The sequence below is a fragment of the Psittacula echo genome, assembly GCF_963264785.1.
Source record: "Psittacula echo genome assembly, chromosome: 6".
Classification (NCBI taxonomy): domain Eukaryota; kingdom Metazoa; phylum Chordata; class Aves; order Psittaciformes; family Psittacidae; genus Psittacula; species Psittacula echo.
In genome coordinates, this window is record NC_137743.1 from 77,660,921 (window position 1) to 77,687,329 (window position 26,409).

The 26,409-nt window shown below is 42.5% G+C and overlaps 1 protein-coding gene across 4 annotated transcripts; it reads left to right on the forward strand.

Annotated features, from left to right (window-relative positions):
* Window positions 1–26,032, forward strand: STAT1 (signal transducer and activator of transcription 1). 4 transcript variants are annotated; one of them, XM_080622142.1, is made up of 24 exons: window positions 5–214; window positions 1,991–2,119; window positions 2,705–2,849; window positions 4,124–4,222; window positions 6,100–6,195; window positions 6,889–6,967; window positions 8,081–8,172; window positions 8,757–8,908; window positions 9,181–9,339; window positions 10,700–10,792; window positions 11,229–11,288; window positions 12,520–12,549; window positions 12,632–12,725; window positions 13,622–13,663; window positions 14,140–14,223; window positions 14,756–14,854; window positions 15,355–15,490; window positions 17,312–17,367; window positions 18,487–18,581; window positions 20,714–20,853; window positions 21,469–21,654; window positions 22,283–22,358; window positions 22,824–22,926; window positions 23,440–26,032. In XM_080622142.1, exons 2-24 carry the CDS (start codon window positions 1,992–1,994, stop codon window positions 23,461–23,463), a joined length of 2,268 nt encoding a protein of 755 aa, XP_080478268.1. In that variant the 5' UTR covers window positions 5–214; window position 1,991; the 3' UTR covers window positions 23,464–26,032. The 4 variants fall into 4 exon arrangements, 3 of the variants coding, with proteins under 3 accessions (XP_080478267.1, XP_080478266.1, XP_080478268.1); XM_080622140.1 differs by having other exon boundaries at window positions 3–214; window positions 22,824–26,032; XM_080622141.1 differs by lacking the exon at window positions 9,181–9,339 and having other exon boundaries at window positions 1–214; window positions 22,824–26,032.
* The last annotated feature ends 377 nt before the right edge of the window (window positions 26,033–26,409 follow it).

The following is a 26,409-nucleotide window of genomic DNA, read 5'->3' on the forward strand; positions in this document are numbered from 1 at the left end:
GCATAGCGCAGGGCCGGGACCATCCCCTCCCCAACGCGGAAGGGAAAGGGCTGTGGGCGGGGCATGCCGGCATCCCCGCGAGCCCATTGGCCAAGGCCGCAGGGGGCTGGGCTCTGATTGGCCCCGCGGCCAGCAGCCGGTCCGCGGCTTCCCGGGTATTTCTGGACCCAAGCGAGGGTCGCGAGTGGAGTTTGGGTGTAGCCTCGCCTCACGGGTAAGTGCGGGCGGTCGAGGGCGGACCGCGGAGAGCTTTCCGGCCCGTGGAGCCGCGGTGGCGGGGCGGGGAGGGGAAGGCATGGCATGCGAGCTGCTAGGCGGTGGGGCCGGCCGTCCCCCGGCCTTTGCTCCCGAACTGCCGTCGCAAGGCTGGGCTGCGATCACCCGGGAGGGACGTGAACTATTAGGAGACGGCGGGGTTAAGTATGGTTAAAGGGCAGCCAGGAGCGAGTGCGAGCTTGGTGCACGGGTGTTACCGAGGCCCCTACAGCTACAGATGAGACACCCATTTAGGGGCTTCCAGCAGGGGCCCTTCTCTCCAGAGACTGCAGTTACATTGCTCTTACCCAGGGCAAGGCAGACCAGCAAGGTGTCCATCCTGCACCACCTCACGTGTCAGTGGCAGCCTGTATCTCAGTGTCATATACTGGGATCCCTATATCCCAGTACTGGTCTCGCTAGTGCCATCTCCACAGAAGGTGCCGTCTTCCTGCTTTTTAAGTGTTTCTCTGCTTGCGTCCTCAGGGATCACACTTGCTGCATTATCGTATTGCTCTGTAACCACCTCTTTGGATGGTTTCTGCCACCAACCCTAAGTCCTTTCCCAGTCTGATTGCTTTAAGACACAGGAAGATTGGAGTACATTTTCATTTAAGCACTAGAAGAAGAATAATCAAGTTCATGCATTTAGACAAAAGCTTCCAGCTTAGCTTTCCTTGCCAATGTCACATTAAACTGTTTGCTTTTGTGCTGCTACAGTATAATCAAATGCTGTGTTACTTGTAATCCGAATCCCATGCTCAGTCTCAATCCCGTATCGAAATCTTCGGAGCCCTCCCTCACATTAAACATAATTGCATTTCAAACTCTCATTTACTTCTCGCACTTAGCATGTGCCACTCAGCAGCTGAGGGAACTGGCATGGAAGCACGGACTGGCAGGAAGCTGCATGCAAGTTAGCCCTTTACCCCCATGCTGCCCTGTTCTTTGAATAGGTCTTATCACCCTTTTAAGAAAAAGTTGTGGATGGGAGAGAACTTGCATCCCACCACCCATGTTCTCATCCTGGACTTTTCCTTGGACATATCTTTATATGCCATTTCCACTACAGAATGCTAACCTGCAGCCCAGTGAGAGGTCTGTAACTGGTCTGCAGCTAGAGACATATATCAGAACATAAAGCCACTCTATCATAGAAGTGTCATTGTATAGCTTGGCTTCTGTCAGTCATGTTGATATTAAGTAACCTTTGTCTGCTGCACAGATTACTTGAATTTAACCTGAAAATTTGATCTTGGGACCTACGTATCAGAAAAAACATCTTCCCCGTGCTTCTCCATTTTAGGTGATTTGAGATCGGGTCCATATTCAGAGCAGCAAATAGGGCACAAATAGTACCTAAAAAAGGGCTCCCTAGAGGTTTGGGTTTTGTTTTTTTTTCCCACTCACACTCTTGGTGGTCGGGAGTTCATCTGCACCAACGGAAAGTGAAATTCCACGTACAGGATCTCAAGTCAGTCAGTGTACAGGATCCTGGTAGGATTGGGAGGAGAATTCAAGGAGTGAAAAAAAGAAAACTAATGGGTTGGGATAAGGCAGTTAATAAGTAAAGCAAAAGCCATGCTCGCAAGCAAAGCAGAGGAAGGAATTCATTCCCCACTTCCCATGGTCAGGCAAGGGTTCAGCCATCCCCAGGCAAGCAGGGCTCCATCATGTGTAATGGTTACTTGAGAAGACAACTGTTTACACTGTTCTTACTCCCACTTCTCTTCAGGATGGCTCAGTGGTATCAGCTACAGCAACTTGATTCCAAGTTTTTGGAGCAAGTTCACCAGCTATACGATGACAGCTTTCCTATGGAGATCAGGCAGTACTTGGCACAGTGGCTGGAAAACCAGGATTGGTAAGCATAGAAACTGGCCTTCAGATTATGTGCTAAGCAGTGTTCTCATACACTCAATTACAGGCAGCAGAAGAATACTGGGGAAGCAAGCTGCTAGATTAAGCTTTGCTAGTAGGACACTTCAGTAGCTGCGTGGGTGCTATAGCCTCTGTTCCTGCCCCTTTTCAAGCCCCCTTTCTAGAGGGGACTGACACCTAGAATAACAAGTGTACTATCTATCTCATATTTCCCTTGGTTGTTCTGTAACAAAAGTGGCTGTTTTAAGACCCATCAGTGACTACCTTGGCAGTTCACTCTCTTGCTGTTCACAGACTTTGAACTTTTTGCCAAGATTTTGTGGAGTGTCTTCTCTTTAGATGTGCATGGAATGAGTAAATGAAGTTGCACAGAACATGGCAAGAATAGAGCAGACAGCATTTTGTATTAAGGAAAGTCAATGAAACTGGTTTATATTGGGAGGTAATTGTTACTGCTTGCATATACTACAACTGGAGTTGGGGATTAAAAATAATTTACTCCTCTATGTGTTTCTTGAATGCTGTATTAAAAGTGTATTTAACACAAGCATGCCTTAAACTATTATAGGGAACATGCAGCCAACAACGTTTCTTTTGCTACGGTGTTATTCCATGACCTGCTGTCACAGCTTGATGATCAATTTAGCAGATTCTTGATAGAAAACAACTTTCTGCTGCAACACAACATAAGGAAAAGCAAACGTAACCTTCAGGTATGCCTGGGTTATATTCCTATACATTTGCTTGAATTGCTTCAGTAGTGCAATTGGATGCCTCTAGGCAAATTACAGTGCGATGAGGGATCTTCACAGAGAAGGTGGGAATCCTAATTTAAAAACCAGAATCCAAGTGTTGTCCTACTTTCGGTTTAATTTGCTACAGTTAGAAAGTTAGTTTCGTTACCAGTACAATTACAGTTTCTGAGAACACGAGGAAAAAGAAAGTTCTAGTTTTTACAGTGTTTACTGTATGCATGTGGAGCACTTACTTGAATGTAGTTTCACTTTTTCCACCCCTTCCTCAGTCAGTTTCCTGAGCATCCTAATAAGCTTCTGATGCAAAACAAACACAGGGTAAGAAATCCTTCAGATGTAACCACAGAACTACAGTTAATAGCAAAGGACTTGTCGTTAGACAGCACTTCTGTGCCTTGTATTGTACTGACAAAGAAAAGGGCCAAAGCAGTTGGCAGTGAGTGGCAGTGCAGAACTTAATCCTTAGTGACTTACCTACTTCTGTTAGTTGGTCCTCCCCTCCTCCCTTTCGGGCTCTACGCCAGATGGTCTTCCATAGAGTCACTTTCTCCACAGCCTATATTCCCACACACCTAGCTTCTCCTCACCACAAATTGGTGACTAGGGACTGTTTTCTGAACAAACATGACCAGGCTGTACTTACCTGATAGTAACTACAGACCACCAGTGAAAGATCAGTCAAGAAGGCTGCTACAGCTCAGCAGCACCATCCCAAGGGGAGCAGGGTAGTACTCAATCCAGAGCATGTTTCAACTTTGTATGCATGTAAAACCCTAAGGTTGAATTTGTGTCCAGCCTTGACTGTGTGTTCATAAATGGCAGCTTCACACATCTCCTTTACATTACTGAGCAAGAGCTATACCTGCCAAACTAGAACCACTGCCCTTCAAAACCAGCAGCTGTACTTCAAAGGTGTGGGGTGGCTCTCAAGAGAAGATACGCTCTCTCTGGGACTGTAGGGTAGTATCTCACTTCTCCCAGTAATATCTCTGACCCTTTCCTGTTGTTTTGTGCCAAGTTCCATCTCTTCATACACTGATGAACTAAAATAGAAACTCATTCTTTGAGATGGTTGCAGCTGTCACACCCCCTGTAATGTTGGAGCATGTTATGCTATGACCAGTGTGTTTCCTCACACACACAGTCACCCACTAATCTTTTTGCCAGTCCTTTTACTGAAGTATAAGAAATTACAGGTATGAATTTTAACAACAGACTGTCTCTAATGCCAGGATAATTTCCAAGAAGACCCAATACAAATGGCAATGATCATCTGTAGCTGTCTGAAAGAAGAGAGAAAAATTCTAAGCAGTGCCCAGCTGTCAAATCAGGTAACAGTCTTGGAACATACTGCGGTTGTATCTACCCTTTTCTATTGTTTGGGACAGAGGGAGTGGAAGAAAACTGAAAGAAGAAACAGGCTGTCTTCTCTGCCCAGCAATATGTTTCTGAGAGATGAAAGAGTGAACACTGATACATGCCAGCTGGACAGTGTGCCTTGTTTGTGCTGTATGAAGCATTTGGAGGGGAAATGGCCAGGAAGTAGTTGCACTCTAGTGATATAAAAGCTATGCTTTTTTTTTTCCTTAATTCTTCTGTATAGTCTAATCTACTCATCAGATTTTATTAGAATTTAATAATTAGTGCTTGCCTTGTTTCTCCAGCAACATTCTAGCTTTTCTCTCCTAAATTTCACGCCTGCATTTACTCCGTATTAAGCAGCTGAGCCTTGGTGTTCTCTGGACTGTCGCTGTGGGAAAATGATGCATCATTCCCCTTTCCAGTTACCTCCAAGTATTTATTTATTATTTTTTTATTAAGTGGAGCCCATTTCTTTCCTCTGAACTATGGGTATATTCTTCTCCTTCCTCATTTACTCTCTTACTTTTCATCTTTGTTTTTATCTTTGCAAGGAGAGCTGTTTTGCAATAAAAAAAATTCTGAAGTTGGGAAAGGCATGTAAGCAATATAGCTAGATGTAATCTACTTCTGTAGTAATAAAGTGATGACTGACTGAGCATGACAAGTTCTGATACCAAAATACTTCTCCTTAGGGCAGGTTTTTGAACGTGTGTTGGTAGAGCGAGAACATTAAGGCATAGGGTTTCAACAAGGGGCCTAATGCAACTCTGTCCAAAGCAGCTCCTCTAAAAATGTGACTCTTACAGAGCCCTTGTAGCTGCAGCACAGCCATTCAGTTTCTGTTTTGGCCAATGATACATAGCACTCACAACTGCCAACTGCATGCGATACATTCAGGTCATCGAAAAGGGAAATAAGTCATCCTATACTAACTGTTGGCACTAGGTAAAACACCATGCCTTACCTCTGCTTTTTGGTAAGTGTTCTCATTTCCCAAAGCTGAGAAGATAAAATGCAGAGCAAGCACAATTATAAGCATCATAAAAAATAAAGGAGAATCCCAAATGCACGAGTATGCTCAGATTGCCTTCATAGTCTGACTTAAATCTATGATGGGGGACCTTTGGCAATTTACCAAATAAGCTAAGGTTATCTGAAGTATTTAAGTTGAAGCGTTAGAGCAACAATGCATTTGTGACTGTCCTGTAGTGGAGGAACAGCAAGTTTCTAACACCAATAGTACTGTTAACATGCAGAATGAAAAAATCCTGCCTTTTAAATTACTGCAGCTCTCTCCAAGTGATGTCATGTAATAAAATTCCTGAATGTTACTGGGGTCGGCTTTCAAAAAGCCTATACAGAGATCAAAAATGTGCTTGAATGCTCAGTAGGAAAGAAATTACGTACCAAGTTACCCCATTTGCCTGTACACAGACATATCATGTTCTCTTAGCCCATTTCTCTCCATATGCCGTATGGATGAATGTAATACTTGATGTAGATGTCATCCAGCCTTCAGGGCTGCTGTTTCCTTGAAATTCATTTAGAAGATACATGAAGATGAGAAGACTGTATTTGTGCAGAGATAAAATATGTTTATAGGTTTATATTGCTATGATGAAAATGCATCATCACCACACAACTGGCAGTTTTTAATCCTCCCTTGTTTCTGCAGATTCATCTGAACCCAATTCTGTATTATGAAGCCTTAGCATGATCTGTCAGAACCAGCCAGCTTCATCAGGTTGATTGTCAACAAAAGCCACTAACTTACATTAATGAAAAAGTATTTGCTGTCATCAGTCACTCTGGTTTGACTTCTGTTATTGTTCTGTTTGTTTCTCAGATGGAGGTAGGGGGCATACAGAACACTGTGATTGGGATGCTGGACAAACAGAAGGAGCTTGATGCAGAAGTTAAAGGTGTAAAAAACCGTGTTATAGTAAGTATAGTATAACTTTTTTAAGTAGTGTTTGTTGATTCACGGATGTTGAAAAACTTTCAGTACATAAGTTATTTTAAAATAAAAATAATGAAAAAATGGTTTGGTTTTCAAGTTATAACCAGTGATTGAAAATAGAAAGTGATCATTTGTTAGTAGTACCATAATACGGGTTGGGATTTGACTGGTTTAGCCAGATCAAATCTCTTGTGCCTAAATTTTAACAACAACATTTTACCCATCTGAAATACTAGCGACTGAGGAAAAACTCTGAAGAAGTGATATAATGACTAATTTGGGATTAACTAGAAAATAGATTTTCATTTAGCATATGTATTTATGGTCTTGTCATGACAGATATTGCTTGGAGAAAAGATTTCTAAGAATTTGAGGTTTTGTTTAAAATGCTGTGTACTGTTCCAAGGTTTTCCACTGTAGCTTAGGTTCTCATGAACTCCATATTTTCCATACTTTATTAATAACAATTATAGTTAGCTAAGAAGAGGAAGGGAGAGTCAGTAAAAGGTTGTCAAGTTTAGGCATATTTCCTGTTAGGGAGGTCCAGGAAAAGCCATTGCTGCAAAATTAGACTTCATCTCTGTAAAGGGTTGATACCATGCAGTTCCTAATCACAAGTTACGCATTGCATAAAGGTATTGAATAATTGTGGCCACCTTAATTTGTGCTTTGTAGGATGTGGAGCAAGACATCAAGACATTAGAAGATATGCAAGATGAATATGACTTCAAATGTAAAACCTTGCAGAATAGAGGTGAGTAATTTATCAAGGACATATCCCATTGCATATACTTTGTCACAGTAAACTGCTGTCTTATGTCAGGATTCTAAACCTAATGAGATGTAGCCAAACTTATTGGCAGTGTACCTTCTTTATTAATTCTGCTTTCATAATGTCCCTCCTTCATTAATTCTGCTTTATGCTGAAACCTAAATTCCTGAAAATACATTCTCTGCATCTGTCCTGACAAGTAAAAGAGCCTCTTTATTAATGCAGTGTTCTTTCGTCCTTTACATCCTTTTGGTACTAGAAGTAGCAAACCCTATAGACTCTGTGATCATTCAGCCATACGCCTGAATATTCAAGTTTAGGCTTCTCTTTGCTATCTTGTATTTCACAAATGCCTTCCTGCTTCAAGTTTTGTAGGCTTTCGTCTACCAAGAGAAGCGCATGCAGCTGTAGTCCACGCTGGTTTCATTATATAGGTCTGTCTTTTTGACTTTGTTCTGGAAAAGGCTTCAGTTTCCAACACAAATTGGCAGTTGACTGTCCCTCAGAACAGGGATGTGTTCAGAAGATATTAAGGGGAGCATTGAGCCACGATCTTGCTCTTTGTGTCTGTGGGCAGGTAGCACTTCCATGAGGCAGATGGGAACCTCTAACCTAAGGTCATTGGCAGCAGAGGTAATAACTAGAGTGACTGCAGGATCTGTGAGCCTGGGCTATCCTCAGGAGGCTGTAAACATCCTCCCTTAAAATAACAGTTAGCTGCTGTTGCAAGGTTAAATACTAATTATTCATGTCTGAAGTCAGCATGAAAACAGATTGCTCAGCATGTATCTTTATGCAATATAATTATTTTAGATTAGTTTCTTGCTCTAAGAAGTAAGCAAACTCAAATCTCAATTACTTCACTAGGATAACAGTTTTCCCTTGCATTAGTGCTTCAGGTGTAGACTGTCCTTTCAGAAGGAAAGGAGGAACCAAAATAACCTAGAAAGCAGTAAACATTTCCTCCCTCAAGCTTTAAAGGTATACCTTCACTTGACATTAGCCAGGCAGGTCGCCTCCTCCCCTCAGTGTTTTTCCCACTCATACTTCAGCACTCCACCAGGCTCGCCTTCTCAATTTGGACTTATTTTACAGAGCACGAGTCCAACAGTACATCGCAGGAGGAATATAAGAAAGAACAGATGAATCTCAATAAGATGTTCTTATCGCTTGACCTGAAGAGAAAGGTAGCACTCGAGTTTTCTTTCAGGAGGCACCAAGACTTCATTTTGACTGCATTTTCATTGGATTTTCATTGGCTTGACATACATTACGTAAAAGAAAACTCTTCTACTACTATTAATTGTATTAAGATTTCATTCTTTCCACCCTGACTGAAAATCTGGGATCTCTGTAAGCAATTATAATTCTCTTCAAGGAACCTTTATCAAACTCTCAGGTAAAGCTAAACAATAAGAGGGAAAAGGTGTCCTATCAATAACATTAGAGTTAAAAGTGCCCACTCTTCTTGTAATGCTCAGAACTACAGCAGACACTGGGTAATCCCAGATATACACCTGGGACATCCATAAAACATTGGCTCTTCAGAATTCAGCAATACTGAATATGCTTTGTTTCTCCATTGTTCCTTCACTTAATCTAGCAACTCCAGTTAAAACGAAGTGGGTGTTTTCTAAAAACCTCTGTTGACATAAGTTAGTACTTTGAGATGCTTGCAGAGTTTTGCAAGACAGAGCATTAGCTAAAACAGTACTTAGTTTTCCTGTATGAAGTATTTTTAATAAACAGGGTAATTTTATACTCTCTGTAGGAAGTGGTGAACAAGATAATACAGCTGCTGAATGCCACAGAGCACACACAGACTGCTCTTATTAATGAGGAGCTGGTGGAGTGGAAACGCAGGCAACAGACAGCGTGCATTGGTGGCCCACCCAACGCCTGTCTTGACCAGCTACAGAACTGGTAAGCCTGTATGTAGTCAAGGGCTGCATTGGACGAGAACTTGTAATGTTTTACGAGAACACCAGATCTGTGAAATACCCTGGTGATTTGTATTATACCCTTTCGTTCTGTCACAGTATAACTACACTTCATTGATTTTATTACCTTACCACATTTCCAGTGAGAAAGAAGTGTTCTCTGTACACTGCCTAGTCCTTAGCACAATCACCTGCTGTCTCAGCATTATTACACTGCAAAAACATGCTCAAAGTAATAAGATTGTGTAACTGTAGGTTCACCATTGTTGCTGAAAGCCTACAGCAAGTTCGTCAGCAGCTCAAAAAGCTTGAGGAGCTGGAACAGAAGTTTACCTATGACCCTGATCCCATCACAAAAAATAAGCAAGTTCTGCAGGACCGAACACACAGTCTTTTCAAACAACTCATCCAGAGGTAACAGACAAGAAGTGTCTTTTTGTATGAATAAATGGATGGAGAGCACCTTCTCTTCCGTTCCCTCAGTATTTCCTGCATGCTACCTTTGCATTTTCTGAGGTTTTCCTAGGGTTGTCACAAGCATTAAACTAAATGACCATTTTTGAGATTTACTCCATCTAGGGTTTCCACAGGTTTAGGCCCATGGAAAGGGTTGTGATCAGTCATCATGTAACTTGGCAGGAGCTATGCTACAACATGCATTGATTACAGAATCAAACTCCTAGGCTGCTAGTCCTTTTCATGCTTTAAGCTTCAGCCCTGCAAAGCTCCAGTAAATGGAGGCAGGAAACTATCTGCACCAACCTATGCCCAAGGTAAATGCACACTAGATTCTCCCTTTGTCTCTGGGCTTTTCCTTCAGCTTAGGGAGATCAGCCCTATTTCTACCATCTCCATGACGCAAAATACTGTAGCTGCTAGTTGTGCCACATAAGATCGAAGTCCCATTCTGTAAACATACAGTAGACAAATTGATGCTGCGGAAGACTTGAATCTAGCAGATAAGAGAGGGGCTTTGATACAGTAGGTAACACTCTGTTATGGGATGCTAGAACTCAGGTTTTCTGAGTCCCATTCAGATGCCTTGACCCCTAATCTTCAATTGGAAAACATAGGTACTGTGTTTTAAATGAAGTGAAGGCAATGAGGAAGAGCTGTAGAAATCCAGCTGCTGTTTAGTTACCTGTAAGCTACTATTTCGTTATCTTGCCTGTAAGTGTAGTTGAAGGAAAGGTCTCCATGCTGCATAGGGCTAGGTAACAATTTCAGGATATAGATCTGTGCAGCACAGTGCTACACAGAAGGGCACCTAAAAGAGCATCAGTTTGGAGTATCAGAACAGGTTAGCCTCAGGAGGTTCCTTCATGGGGTTAGCTAGCCATTATCAAATCCCCAGCTACTTTATCTGGCTCTTGGGCATGTTGTTACATAGCACTGTAGCTAAGTGTAGCAGGCACTGGGATTGGCAAACAAAGCAACACTCTCCTCACTTGGGTTATGCTGAGTTGCATCAGAGTGTTTATACGCCGTTTGATTTTAGGGAAGTTTGAGGTAGTGCTGTCCTTCCACAAGCCATCGGGATATTTAGGAAAAGCCAATCCTTATGAAGTCACTTTATACTTGCAATATTTGTAGCCCCATTGATACAAGTGAAAGAAACCAACACACATCCCTCTGTAGATTGACACTGAATAAACAAAGTGTGTAGTACTACTGGTAATTCACTGTTCTTTTGAAGTTCACTTTTTACCTAACTTCTTATTCCTTGAGTACAACATTGATAAATAAGAGTTCTTTTAATCTGTTCTTTCCATAGCTCCTTTGTGGTAGAGAGGCAGCCCTGCATGCCAACACATCCTCAGAGGCCACTAGTCCTGAAGACAGGAGTACAGTTCACTGTAAAGCTAAGGTATGTTTTCCCCTTCCCCCTTCCTGTTTTGTGGTAAGCCTTTTGGGTCACCAGCTTCCTACAGCCGAGAGGATTGCATATCTTACGCTGTAGCCCCGGTGCTATGGTCAAGAGGAGGAAAGTGCCATGTGGCAGGGTGTCTATCTTCTAGCAAAGCTTAACTTGCATTAACAGAATTGAGGGACATTGAATATACAAGAAGCACAACCAGAGACAAGAACGTGCAGACAACACAATGTGCAGACAACTTTGCCAGCAAAACCAGTAACTTGTCCATCTGCTTTCCTCTCTAAACGCTATCTTGTATGGAGCAAGCTTGGAGCTTGTATGCAACCCTGAGTTGTGCATCTTAAACATGTATCTGTGATAAGTAACATAATAGAAGAGAACCTGTCTTTTGCAGTTGCAGTCACTTAAAAAAAAATTCTCTTTCCAGATTGCTGGTGAAATTGCAGGAATTGAACTACAACTTGAAAGTGAAAGTCTTATTCGATAAGTACGTTGCATTTTTCTCATCCCTGTGTACATTAATGGTAAGCAGTCCCCATCTTCAGACATCCAAAAGGCAGTGATATTTTAAGTGTTGAGTTGACCAGGAGCCGGCTGGTTCTCCACGGCAGCAGGTATACCCTCCATTTTTTATGCTCATGCCCTTACTCTAAATCTCTCTGTCATTGGAGACATGTCACAGAGTACAGACAACCTCATCTCACCACTAGCTCCACTCAGGTGCACCAAGGAGAAGCTCACTGCAGCTAAATCAGTCTAGGCACAGAGCAGCACTTGTGGTGTTGCAGAGCACATGCTGCCCTTCTCTGTTGTGGGAGTTTCACTTGGGCTAGCACTAGATGAAAGCAGAGAATTGAGCTCCAGTTTCCAGTTGCATGGAATTCAGTCATGTCTTTAAAAAGTCTTACTTTTTGGGTAGTCCCTAGTGAATAATAGCTATTCTAAAGCTATCTCTGAATTAAGAGTATAAGCAGTCTACCATTAACATATCACATGTTCCCAGTTAGTGAAAAACTTAAAGCAGTCTAAGCTGATTACTACCAATGTTTTGTAAGCAAGTTGAGTTTTTTATAAGCAATACAGTTCAGATGAATTTAACACTTACTGTAAGGACAGGGAAAGAAATGTAACAGGCTATCAAAATAATGACAGTGGCCATGCTTTTAAGAAAGTAGGTGGGTTTTTTGTCTTGCCATTCAAGCCTTTTGGGGGCATTCTGTTCATTTGAAACACCCCTGGGGTCCAGAAACTTGCATGGAGTGGGGAAAAGGAAACCAAAAAGGAATTCTTATGTGGGTGGATGTGGGGGCTGAGGCTTTGAGAAGTGCAGATAAAATGCAACTCAGTAAAATCCCAAGGGTTGCGAAAACAGATTGAAGTGACACAGCAATTTATTCGGTAAGTTGTATGGCTTGAAAGCAGATTTAGAATAACAGTACTATATAATTTCTCAGACCAAGAGTTAAAACCTATCCAGTGAAAGAAAGGACTTTGATTATAAACCTCCCATACCAAAATTCAAGCCTCAGTACAAGACACCCTGTGTAGCACAATATTGATGTTGATTGCATGAACCAGTTGCTGCTTCTTTTACACTTTGTGCACTTTTCACAGAAGCATTTACCAGTTCTCAGTCTGCTCTGTCAGTCACTAACACACTCACACACATTTCCTGTCTGTGGCAGAACCATTACTTTGTCTTTTTTTCTTTTTGACAGAGATGTAAGCGAGAAGAACTCAGTCAAAGGGTACGTGGCATCAGTTTGGTGTGTTCGTGTTGGGTTCTTTCAATGAACTTGAGGCTCAAATCGTTTCTCTCTCTTTGTGAAGGTTCAGGAAATTTAATATTTTGGGAACAAGCACGAAAGTAATGAACATGGAAGAATCCACTAATGGAAGTCTAGCAGCAGAATTCAGGCACTTGGTAGGGGATTTTTTGCCTTTTATTAACACATCCATTTAATTGTGTGGGTAGAGGGTGTGGTAGGAAGGAGACAAATAGTTTTTATTGTTGAAGTTATAGTTTCCTTTTGCTTTAGAGGAACTGTGGTCATCTCTGCTTTTCTTTGTTCTTCTCTTTTCAAAATCTTTAGCCTGTTTCAATTGAAAAGCTACTGCTTTTGTCACTGAAATAGGGCCAGAAATGAAAACAAGAGTATTTGCTGCCGTACAGTTTATGTTGCAATGAGTTCTTTGGAGGAGTAAGAAAAAGCCTAGAAATGCTTTTCTGGGTCCTTAAGAGGAAGGGTCATAGGTAGGAAAGCTTGGAGTAGTTTAAAGAGCTTTGGATCTGGAAGATGAAATGGACAGCTACAAGAGAGTCAGTGCTTTCAGCGAACTATACAACACTTCTGATCTGCAGATTGTGAAATAAGTCAAATTGGTTCCACCATTACAACATGAAAGGAAGAATGCAAGTCCTGACAAGTGAACATGGAATTTCCCCTTTCTCCCTTCATTGCCCAGGACGGATGCTGTGTGGAGCTTATTGTCCATTTCAGAGGGGTACTTCGATAAACCAGTATTACATCTAATCCTTCCCAATTTCACACTACTTCTGTTCTTATAAGGCCTCTTACATAAAGACATCACATCATAATGGTGCAATATCTATTTTCACAGCTGAATGGTTTATAAAATAGTAGTTACCTACAATTTAATCCTTTGGCTTCCACAGCTGAGAACCAAATAGAGTCAGACACTAGTGCAGCAAGTTTGCATACAGTTGAACTACCAGAGCATGCAAACATTTCCATCCTCTACCACTTTCATTTGTGGCTGACATAAATGATAGGGTTGGTTTTTTCTGTCTGTTTGCAGCAACTGAAAGAACAGAAGAACGCAGGAAGCAGAACAAATGAGGTAAGCAGCACTCACCTTGTTTGTAAAGCTTTTGCATAAAACTAAAAAGGCATTTAAGACAGTGCTCTGCTCAACCCCACAAGGAACCACACGGGATGACAGATTAATGGGAGACAAGTTGAGTGTCTTAAGAAATTGTCTGTGTAGAAGGTGCCTACCAATGAGAACTGCTGCCAGAATGGTGTCACCTCAGGGCTCTCCCTCACTGGCATCTAGCTTTAGCAGGACTTTCAGGCAAAGACAGATTTCTCTATGGCTTCCAGGTAGGAGCAAAAAAGTGCCTAGAGAGTACCCATTCTAACGGGCAGTTTTAGGAAGTCAGCATCGTCACTTGACTTTGACCTGTAAACTGTTTCTGAGGTCTAGAGCAAGTCATCTTCATCAGAAAAGGTTTTTCCCTTGTGATAAATCCTCTTACCTTCCCCATAAACTATTTTCAGTCCCTGAAAGGTTTGTTGGCTTTGTTTCTTTTAAAGGGTCCTCTCATTGTAACAGAAGAACTTCATTCTCTGAGTTTTGAGACACAGCTGTGCCAGCCCGGCTTGGTAATAGACCTAGAGGTATGTCTTAGGTGATGCAAATGGACTTAAATTCCTGTATGTCAGTCATGCTGACAATCTAAACTTTCTTTTTCTTTTGTTTTTTTGAAGTACTGGGGTATCAAGCACTTTCAGTTATTTCAAATATATGAATGACACTTCACAACATCTCTGTATAGACAGGTACACTGAGAATGCTGTCAAAACTCTGGGTAGATAGGAGTAGATGTTCTTTGTAAAGTGTCTGATAACCAACCCTGTGTCTTAAGCTCTCTAAATATCAGTTTTAATTTATTTCAGAAGCAATAGGCTATGAACTTTACCATTACTGTCAGTGCTGTCATAACTGACACTAAATGAAAGTCGATCAGACAAAACCATGTCTTTCTAATAATTCATCATAGTAACATTTTCACTCCTACACACAGACTTTGAAAAGTTAAGATGATGCAAGCAAGGAATTGCAATGGAATTGAGTTTGTAGGTAGTCTAGAGGAGGACTGCAGGAGCAGTACAGGGTAGCCCAACATGTTTCCTTTCGTGTCCCTTTCAGACCACATCCCTCCCCATTGTTGTGATCTCAAATGTGAGCCAGCTTCCAAGTGGATGGGCTTCTATCTTATGGTTCAACATGCTGTCTACTGATCCCAAGGTATTTAAAAAGAAAATGTATGAGAAATACTATTTGCTGTTTTCAAGCATTGTCTGTATACAAGTGGCTGCTGCGTTTTTTTCCATGCACATGACTTTTAATGGCTTTTAGGTACAAAGAGCAGCACAGTGACTTACTTCCCTATGCTAAACAGAGCAGTGTTTGAAACCCACATAAGGATACTACTATACATTGTATTCAGCATATACAATACACAGTGAGAAGCCAAATAAACATCCAGGAATTCAAATATAGCACACTTGAGTGATCTAGGAGTTCTGCCCACTGTGAGAAGGCAAGTCCAAAGCAGAATCATCATCCCAGAAGTTGCTTTTCCTGGTAAAGAGTAAGAATAGCAACTTGCTTTTGCAGAGTTGTCTATGACTGACATCTATTCTTAAGCCTGCATTTTGTTTCAGCATTACGCTTCTGTAAATTCAAATGCCATTCCAAAGTTAATGTTTATTGACTATAGTTTGTATTTTTCCCTTCCATTCCAGAACTTGTCCTTCTTTCTGAATCCACCTTATGCAAAGTGGTCTAAACTTTCTGAAGTTCTGAGTTGGCAGTTTTCATCTGTAACAAAGAGAGGACTTAACGCAGATCAGCTGAGCATGTTGGGAGAGAAGCTACTTGGTACGGTCTGCTTCCGTCACACATGGCCTGTTCGAACTGAAGCTAGTTCTCTGTCTTTTCTGCAATCTATTTTAAGTTGTCATTTCCTCTCATACCTTTTCCCCCTCATACAATATCACTTTATAGGACTGAAGTGTTTTCGGTATGGTAGAGTTTGTAAAGGAAGCTCAGGTCATGACAAAATCTGCAGTTGTAACTCATGAGCTCTGTTCATTAGGGAGTGCAGACTGGGGATACTTTTGCCTTTGGAAAAGCTACTGCATGTGTTTAGCCAATCTTTGAGGTGGCTGTTTGATGTCTTTATATTTTGGGTTGTTTTTTTTAAAATCGATCTCCATTCATTTTAACTTTATGCATGCCTTCAGCTACAGTAGAGCTTTTCTCTGCGTAAACAGAGTTGCGGTATCAAAATGCAAACAAACACTATGAAACTGTTGAAGGATATAGAATTTATCATCTCCCAGATAAAGCCTAACCATCCATGAGTTGTTTCCAAGCTCTTTGTCAGTTTGCCTTATAGGCAGGGCACTTGACACTGCTACTGAGTGTGCACAGTAGACTCTAGATAAAAATGCTGTTGATTCGGTATATTCCACTAACCTTAAGTTTCAGGAAACATTTATACTTTAAAGAGATTTGACATTAGTGGGTCTAGGTGGCAAGTACAGCATTCCAGTGTCTAATTCCCTTCCTCTGATTTCCCCAGGACACAAGATGTGACAAAAAGCTTACTGATTTAATAGATTACTTGTCAAAATTCCACAGGGAAAGTAATTTTTTGTTTAATTAGCCATCATGAAGACAAAGTGACCACTGACATATTTTGTGGTCAGCTTGCATTTCAGAGCTTCAGAGATTTTGTCAAGCTCTGGTAACAGTAGGGATGCTATTTAAATCTTATCTCTACAGCCAGAAGTATTTCACTACTGAAAAAAATCCAGTATTTGAACATGACATATTTGGGACTCCTTAACGGAAGCTAACAGGGTGCCAGCATACAACTCACTGTTGTTGTAATGTGAAAGTTGACAGAATCTTGGTCTCTTAAATTAGCAGCATCAGAAACAAGCTTCCCTAACCCAGTTTACTTCTAGAGAGATGAGAGGAGAAAGCGGCGTATTTCTGACTTACTGAAATCCATAGCATGATCTGTAATGGAAGGAATCTGGCTCCAAATACAATCAGGGTCTGCAAAGCTTTATCTACTGTAGTCACAGCATAGTATTCTCTTTGTGGTTTGGCTGTGGTTTATGAAACACTGTTGGCATAAAAACAAGGCAGGGAGGAAACGATTGCAACAGGAGCAAGATGAGTCTGTGGTAGGGCAGACCTAGGAGTCAAGAGTTACTGGGGCAAAAGCCTACAAGTCACTGGAATTGAGACAGTAGAGTGCTTAATCTAATAAAGCTATTGTAGGGTCTGCTGAGCTCCTACAGAAGAGCTTACAGGTTGCAGTTTTCTTGTTTTGCTGGAGAGATGTGCAAGATTTCAGTCCCCTTTCCATTTCAAAATGGAAGTGGTTTGTAAGTGGCAAGTGTTAGGTATAGTGCAGTGTAGAGAGTGTCAGAATGAATTGGTGCCCATAATCAATACATTTGTATTGGAATGCGTACATTTGATTATTCTCATGCCGTGAACTCCAGAGGGGAACTTTGCAAGCTCTCCATGCATGAGCTGTGAAAATACAGTAGCCTTCCATTTCATTTTAGCCCAACAGCTCAGAGTTGTAAATTAAGTCGGAACTTGCTTCTCCAAGTACTTTCCCTTCAGCTTTACTAAGTAACTTATGGAACATGACTGAAGTCAATTTATTCTGTCCAGGACCAACAAGTGGAGGATCTCACGATTGCCTTATTCCTTGGACAAGATTCTGCAAGGTATGAACACAATTTAAACATTGAGATGGAAGAGGGAGCTTTGTCTTGGTTTGTTTGGGGTTTTTTTCCCCGGGTGCTTTCTCACTAGTGTACCCTAACTATTCTGGAGCTTACATGGCTGTGGGAGGTTTTGGTGGTGAGGTTAAGGTAGCAGCAGAAAGAGGAAAAAGGGCTCATAATAGCAAGGAGTAGATGATTTTGAGATTGCTTTTGAGCCATGTAAACTACCCTGAAAGATGCATTTTCCTAACACAATTATTTTAATTACAGTTAAATTACTTTTAATACTTTTAAAGTTAAATACAGTTAATTACTTTTAATGCAGTTGCTCCATTTTAGCTGTTACAGAAAATGTAAAACCAACCAAACCAAAACCAAACAGCAAGATGGTCATAGGGAAGGATGCTTGTGAGACTAGGGACAACGGGACTAGGGTGAGAATTAGCACAGGATGGTGAGGGGGGTCAGCACAATGACAGAAAAACACATCATTAGATTTCATAACCCCAGCTACATCAAGACAGGATGACAATTCACATTTTCTTTGGCTTTAGATCCTAAACTGGTATAGATAAACAGGTGATGGCAGCAGGCAGGAGCAGACTGGGGAAAGAGCAAGGCTCTTGTGACCTACAAGCATTCAAATGCATTAATACAGGTGTCTCATGGGGAATTGAAATCAGGAGTGTGAACAGAAAGTGTCTCTAAGCTGTTCTGCTAGCCAGCCTCGTTGAAAGTCCCGTGGGATGGTTTGGATGTCCAAGAACTGTGATAAGGCCCAGGCCTTTGCTTTTAAACCAGAGGTTTTGCATGAGAAGGGATGGATCACGTTTGTGGGTACCGTAGGCTTAAACAGGCATTTCTGTCACACTGCCTCTTGCCTTAAGATTCAGTACATGCTTCATTCCCAATAGCTTCTGCCCTGGAGTAGAGAAACAGAAAGTGAGGGGGGAAATTGTAAGAGAATATGGGGAGGGTGGGACAGAAGAAAGAGGGAAGAAAAACGCTAGAAAAGTAGATGCTGGCAGGATCGAGAGCTTGCGTCCTCTCTGCTTACCAAAACTCATGTTTCGTTACCTTTGTTCTTCCACCCTTATCTTGCCATATTCTGAATTCCAGGAAAATATAAATGATAAAAATTTCCCCTTTTGGCTGTGGATTGAGGGAATCCTGGAGCTTATTAAGAAACACCTCCTGTGTCTCTGGAATGATGGGTAAGACCTGACTGAAGTTAAAGATCCGGTCATTGCCTCCTATCTCCATTTAGGCTAGAAATTGCATTATTTCTAGGTTATTTATGCAGATCCAATAAAGGGGAGCTTGGAACTAGGAAAGTCTGAGGCAAATGAATTCTAGTAGTGAGGAAGCTCTAATGAGGCAGCTGCTTCAAGCAAAACCAGCAGATGACCAAGCTGTCGCATCTAAGTCACAGAGCAGGGCTTTGAATGTTAGCTATTGTTTTGCCTCGGCTCCCACTGTAAGTAGGGTCTTTTCACACCCTAGAACCCTCTTCTCTGACGGGGAAGACTGAAGTACAAAGTCGTAAAGTCATCATCCGCGTTTAAACCGAAACAAAAACCTTACCCACAGGCCTACTGTGAGCGTCCTGTAGGTGGCAGCAGCCACACTGAACATCTGCGTCTGCAGTGAGTCCAGGAAGTAGTCTGTATTGGTGTAATAGAGTATTATTCATTAGTAAGACCCTGCCAGAAGGAAAACCAGTTCCATTTGCCCTTTACTACAGGTTTAGTAAACTTTCAGTTTGGTATTGCCGATTTCAGAAGTAACTGCTGCCAAAACCAGGACAAGCCAAGGTCACAATCCTGCATTTTAGGTTTAGCCACATTATGAAACCCTGTCAATAGCACACTCACCGTGGAGCATCCTTGCATCCCACAGTTTTCAGGATCTACAACAGCAGGGTTCTGTCTTGCTACGTTCAGCTGCAAATGATTACCCCCTAGTTTTGTCAAAGCCTCTTTGCACTGCCTAAACCCTACATATTTCTTAGCTAAGCGGACTCCAGTGCAGCAGAAGCTTTTGTCAGCATTACTGAAGCAGAGTTGCAGTTCTGTCTTATTCAGTGTTCTGCCTCAGCATGGCTGCGTGCCTACAGGATTGGTTTTGCATGTGGCTTTCACAGCATACAGTCTTGAGTAGAGCTCATTTCTCTCAGGTGTGAGGAAAATCCCCTGCTTAGGGTTTAACAGAAAGAGGTGGTGCAAGTCAAATCCTGAATGTAATCAAAACCAGAGATTTAGTGCTGTTTGTTTTTCCTCTCTCAGCTGGCTTTGTTGGATAGAGATCTTTATTGCCTAGAAAGGCAAAAAGGGAAACTGAAGGGAAAACTTGTCAACTGCAAGGATACTTTAGTGGGAAAGAGACAAATCTATATTATTAACTAGGATAGAGACTCCCTTTCTTTACAAAAGGGTAAGTACTACAGCCTTAAGAACTTGCAAGATGGGAAGGCAAGAGACTTTCATTATACATAGGATATTTCCTACTGAACACATTTATTACCTGAAGCATACCATTAAAAACCAAAACAAACAAGACCCCATAGAACAGGCCCCCGGAAGTTCTAAGCAAAACCATGATTTAGTAGTTTTTGTGCAGAAAGCACTTTCCTTAATTCAATGCACAGAAGGCCAGCATCAGCACTCAAAACTTCATTATTGATAGAGTATTTTGAGGAATAAGCAGCATTATAAATAAATTCTGGCCGTTTATAGAAGCAGTTGGGATATGAGCAGGGTTATGCCCTAGTGCTGCTGGCTTGTACAGCTCCCTCCCCAATACCTGTTCAGACCAATAATCCATTCCTTACAGTAACCACACTGGCCGCCTTGCCCACACAGTTACATCTGCTGACCATAGCGATCCTGGGGGGTTGGAGTCACACAAACAAAACAGTTCACCTACAGAATATGAACCATACCTGTATGAATGCAGTCTGGTAGCTAGCAAAGATTGTATCAGCCAAAGAGAAACGACTTGTGAAGTTAAAAGTGCTGGCTGGGATCTGACTGTATTACATACGTATAGCTTGACTTCTGCTTCTACCTCCCAGCTTTTATTCTGAGCTCAGAAAAACATCTGTATAAAGCCACCAGACTGAAGGAGGAGTGCAAGGGGAAGCTGTGGCAACTCATGGCTTCCACACAGCAGCTCAAGCTCTCGATCCTACTGCTAGATTTCCAGCCATTCCCAAGACAATGCCTTCTGTGAGGCTGTCACAAGTACTTCAGCACTTTAAAGTGACAAAAGCTTTTTAGTTCTCCTAGCTAGCCCAGCATAGGTTTTACATTGAGGAGTAAACTGAGCTTTGTTTTCAACGTTACAGTTGCATCATGGGTTTCATCAGCAAAGAGAAAGAACGTACTTTATTGAAGGACCAGAGTCCAGGAACATTTTTGCTAAGGTTCAGTGAAAGCAGCAGAGAGGGAGCAATCACGTTTACCTGGGTAGAAGGATCTCAAATTGGTAAGTCAGCAACAGAGAGAACATCTTTGTCTTCAAAATACAAGCTTACATCAGAAGAAGTCATGTTTATGCTCTTCTCTTTCACACTGAGAACCAATACAATGCACCACCCTAGCAGTCCCAACCCTTATAAGCAACAAGCTGCAAGCAACAGCAGGCACATACCTTAGTGTAGCTCGTAAGCCACACTGTCAATTAATTGTTCAAAGTTTCAGCTAGGACTAGTACCACTTCTCAGGTACTGCTTCTGGCCTAGAAGTCTGTTGAGGACATACACTGCGTAGGCAGCCTCTCCTGCATCCACGGGTTTTTTCTTAGCAAGACACCTTTAGTACATGTGCACCTGCATCTCCCTCCAAACGCATAGCACCTTATCCCTCAGATTCATTTTGTCATTCCAAACACAAATTACACCAAGAGCAATAGCAATAGCACTGTATGCTATCCCTGCATGTGCCTTCCTCTCCCACATTGAACAATTTTGCTTCCTTTGATGGTCATTAAATACTGATCTGCAGCACGAGTAGTTTGTGGAAGTGGCTGCAGCTTTACTGGACAGTTACAGAAAACAACTTTGAAACCACCTTTAAGAGTTGCTGCTTCTCTCACCTGCAGAGCCCCAGTTCCACTCGGTGGAACCATACACCAAGAAGGAGCTCTCTGCTGTTACGTTCCCCGACATCATCCGCAACTACAAAGTGATGGCAGCTGAAAACATTCCTGAAAATCCACTGAGATTTCTGTACCCAGATATACCCAAAGACAATGCCTTTGGCAAATATTACTCCAGGCCTAAGGAGGGTAAGTGCTATAAATGACTCACACAGTGTAAGTGCGATGTTTGTTCTGGAGGTACTTGTGCACTGTGTAATAGAAAGAAAGGGTGGCAATCGGAGTGAGTGTCTTGGCAGCCTATCCCATGTGTCCCTTGAGAGCTGCTCAGCTGAAAGGTGAGAACAGGCACCCAAGCTTTAGTAGGTTAAGGAAAGGTCTGGTTTTAAAGAGGCACAACATGAGATCTAGTCAGATCAAAACCTGAAAACGTTTGCTGCCGCTGGCCCTCTGATTCAGCTTTCAAGTGAGGCTGTGAGACACTTCAGAGATGCAGGTTCCCACTAACAGCTGGACCCGTGATTCATGTTTGACTGTTACACAGGACTGATCCTGGCTGTGTGGGCCTGGCAGGATGTGTTGATGCAGCTTCATCAAACTTAAGGAGAGGTTTTGTTCTCCATTTTCTATAGGGGAAAAGCAGACTAAAACATGGAATAAAGTCATCTTAGTGCTGTACAATGCATAAGGGAGAGACTTGCACGTTATCTGGGTCACAGGCTTTATTTTTGGTACAATAAAGATGGCAATGTGAAGTAAACTTGCTAAAAAAAGCCACCCAAAACCAAGCTTTTTTTTGTTTTTCCCCTCCTTGAAGCACCAGAGCCTATGGATTTGGATGGTCCCAAGGGAAATGGCTACATCAAGACTGAGTTAATCTCTGTATCTGAAGTGTAAGTTTCTACAGAAATGCTGGGATTCTAGGAGCTGATCATAACTTTTTTGCTATAGTTTATGTCTCTTCACAGTGTTTAAAGTGAAGGTGCCCCTGTCAAATCTGTCCTCTTTCCCTTTGAGGATCTGATCACACCACATTCATGCAATGCTGTGTTTGAAAGACCATTTTTAGGTAAAACCCCAAGAAACTTCCAGGTAGTTGTACTGGCAAATAATTTCATGAAAAGCAAGTTCTTAAAGACTTGTTGGATTTGCTTGATCAGAATGTAGATCACTGAGTAGTCCCAGGTTTCTTTTAAATCCATGCTGGCTTTGCAAAGCATGGCGTATTGCTCACAGGCTAGGTCTTCTTCACAGGAGACATCATTAGTAGCCCTTCTGGACTCCGAGCTAGACATGATAGCTCAGCTGTGTCTCACTTCTTTAGTGAAGGTTTGTCCTTACCCTTCTCCTTCTGTTAGCCACCCGTCCAGGCTCCAGTCCCCAGAAAATCTGCTCCCCATGTCTCCTGAAGAGTTTGATGAGGTGTCTCGGATGGTGGGCCCAGCAGAGATTGACACCGTGGTATGTATCAGAACCCAGCCTTTTGCAGGAGGGCGCAGCCAGAATTTGCTTTCTCCTTTTGGTGTTTCTTTCAAATGCATAGGAAAAGCTGGGAATCCAGAGTTAGGCTGGGATTGCTATCAGTTGTTGTTTCCACTTGTTTGTGAGGATGGGGATAGGGATGAAGAACAAGAGAACAAAGCTACCAGTGTATATCTTGCAGGGGGAGGGAAGGCAGGAAGGGATGAAGGAATAATGCTGTGGTCCTTCTTGCAGGGTCTGGGTGAGGAGGAAAGCTGGAGGAGGTGTGCAGCTTGGCAGTGTTGCCTTGCCAGTACTGCCTGTTAACAGAGCAAAGCAATCCCTTCGGGGTGCGCTTCAGAAAAAAACCCAAATCAAAGCTTCCTCCCTCCATGGTAGTTTGATCCTAAGACGCAAACCTGGTGCTACTTGGTGAAGACTGTGGTTAGCAAAAACGAGAGCATTAGAGCTTTACTTGGCTTCTTTAGTTGACATTTACTTTTCTTGTTGCAGATGTGTTCAGCGTATTCAAGTTAGAGGTTGAGCTTCTTACTGCATCATTAACACTGCTGATCAGCTTATGCATCCTGCTTTGCAGCCAGTCACTTGGTGACATGCTTCACTTCAGTTCTTTGGTTTCTCCACCTGAAGGTCCAGTAGCAATTTTTAACTTAACAAGAATGTAGACAGCAGTCTGAGTAGCCTCCTTCCATGCACTTCTTTTGTTTAGAAATTCTCTGTTAAAAGACTTTCCAGTTGGTGAGATACCATACCAGAGTGAAGACAGGAATGAGAGGTCCTCAGCAAGAGTGAGAAGAGTAACATGCATTTTTTATGTAATAGAATTAGTTAAATACAGTGTTTAAAACAGCTGGCTGTACCTAGAAGGCTTCAAAGGAAAGCTAGTTCTTTTGCAGAGGTTCTGTTCACAGAGCTTGCACCTTTTGCGTAACTGCGTTTGAAGGACTTTCATAGCTTTGAATTTTCATCTGTGTCACAGAAAGGAGAAGAGAAACACTCTGCAGGTGTATGCCACACCGAATCCATCTGGCTGGAGTTTCTCCTGATTTTACCTTTTCTGAGGGCATGGCATACTGAAAAAACATAAGCCAGATCATTAGAGAATCCCAGACTGGTTTGGGTTGGAAGGGACCTTAAAGCTCAGTTCCAACCCCCCTGCCACAAGCAGGGACACCTTCTACTAGCCTAGGCTGCACAAAGCCCCATCCAACCTGGCCTTGAACACTGCCAGGGATGGGGCAGCCACAGCTTCTCTGGGCAACTGGCTCTGGTGTCCCACCACTGTCACAATACAGAGTTTCTTCCTAATATCTAACCTAAATCTTCCTTCTTTCAGGTTACAGCCGTTCCCCCTTGCCCTGTCACTATATGCCCTTGTAAAAAGCCCCTCTCCAGCATATCCTTGTAGCCCCCCTTTAGGTACTGGAAGTCTGTTAAAAGGTCTCCCCTTCAGGAGCCTTCTCTTGTCCAGGCTGCCCCAGCCCAGCTCTCTCAGCCTGGCTCCAGAGCAGAGCTGCTCCAGCCCTCGCAGCATCTCCATGGCCTCCTCTGGACTTGGTCCAGCAGCTCCACATCCCTCTTGTGTTTGAGATCCCAGAGCTGCACACAGGACTGCAGTGGGGGTGGGGGGTGTCTCATGAGAGTGAGATTCCATTTTTGTTTGCTTCTTAAGGCAAGGTCTTCTTGCATAGGATGTTCAGCACAATCTTCCCTAGAAAAAGCACTTCTTAGGACATCACCTTAAAGCTGCATTGTCACATGCTGAGACTGCAGCTCCACGTGTACAATCAAGACTAAGGCCTCTGTAGTCTGCAGTTGTGCTCTCTTGCACGTGCAGTACCAGACAAAATGAAAAACTACTCTTACAGTGCAAAAGGGGTCGATGTATGTTTTTACTCACTGTGCTTAATCTACCAAGGTGAGGATCTGGTGTATTTGTTATCTTTTACGATAAGACGTGCTCCATTAGGTTGTAACAAGTGGAATGGAACTTAATTTTCTAATGCACTATGCAACAGGGCATTTATTTAACTGTTGATTTGAATAGCTGCAAGACCCTACAGGTTTTGATACCGAACTGGTTTTGCAGTTAGGAATAAGGCCCAGGAAAGTGAAGGAAGTTCAATTTAAATGGAGTAATGGCTGCAGGATATGCAGTCTTTAGTACTTAAAGGATGAAGTTGTGCTTCCATCAGAGGAGGAACAGGTTTGTTTCTCCGCATGCTTAAAGATAATTAACAACTCACAGTTAAGAGGCGAGGTTGTCTTAAGTAGCTGAGCTCTCGGACTAAGGGCATATATTAGTCCAGACTGCTAACTAGCACACAGCTGAGCAGAGGGACTCCAGAACCTTGGTACTGGATCCCATACGTTCAGGTACAGGCCCTGCTTGAGCTTGGGGTTGGACAAGATTACCTCCAGCAGTCCCTCCAACCTCAGCCCCTCTGTGCCACAGTGCTGCTGCCGTGGCAGACCCCGCTGCTGTCTATTCCCCATGCTGGGGAGGGCAGCAGTGGCCAGTGAGGCTCAGGGGTGGCAGAGCTGAGAGCTGCTTCTGCACCACTCAGAAATGCCAGATTGATCACCTGCTGCTTACACCTTAAACAACTGGTTCAGTTTAATGTTGCGTGCAGGAAGACTGATGTGCCCCCTGCAACACTCCAGAGAAAGAAAAGCAAAAGGACCTAGAGCACGTTAACATACATATTTAAATGGAAAGCGTTGCTAAACCGACTTGGTTTTGGTGCCTTGTGTTACAGAGGTTACAGTGCTGCAGAATATCACGTGGTGACCGAATGTGTTTATCTTTCTGTAACTAGCTGAATGTGTATCTCTATTGTAATACAAAAATCAAACACTTGTTTCTTGAGCTACACTTGTATTCACGTTCTAGATGCAGCAGTTTGTTTTCATTACTTTATACTTCAATTTTACCAATCAGGGTGACATTTTCTGGTGAGATTTAAAGCCATAGCCTTATTCATGGCTTTGTCTTTACGCAGCCAATAGTTCTAAAAACCATGGGTTTTCCCCCCTGCTGGAATAGCCTTTTGCCATTTTAAATAAATGGAACTGTCACAGTTGACACTTTTGTCCTTTCTCTTGTGTTTTGGCTACTTCTGTTGCAACGATGATGTGTCTGCCAGTAGATTACTGTATTCATAATGTTTAAAATGTACTCATTTTGAACTTGTTTGTGCAATGCAACAGTTAGAGCTGTGAAGTCCAAAGGCAGTGCACTGCACTGTTCTGCCCGTCTGTGTTACAGGGTTCTTGAAAGGTGGCTGTTGGAATAATTTACTATTCTTATTTTCCCTCCCTAGCCAAACTTTAATAAACCAAACTTGCATTTCTAACTGGAGTTCGTCACTAGGATATAACTGACCTACAGCTAAACCTGGTGAGCTGCCAAGCTGGCCCTCTCCTGCACCGCTTCTCTCTCGGGCTGTTGAGTGTCTCACA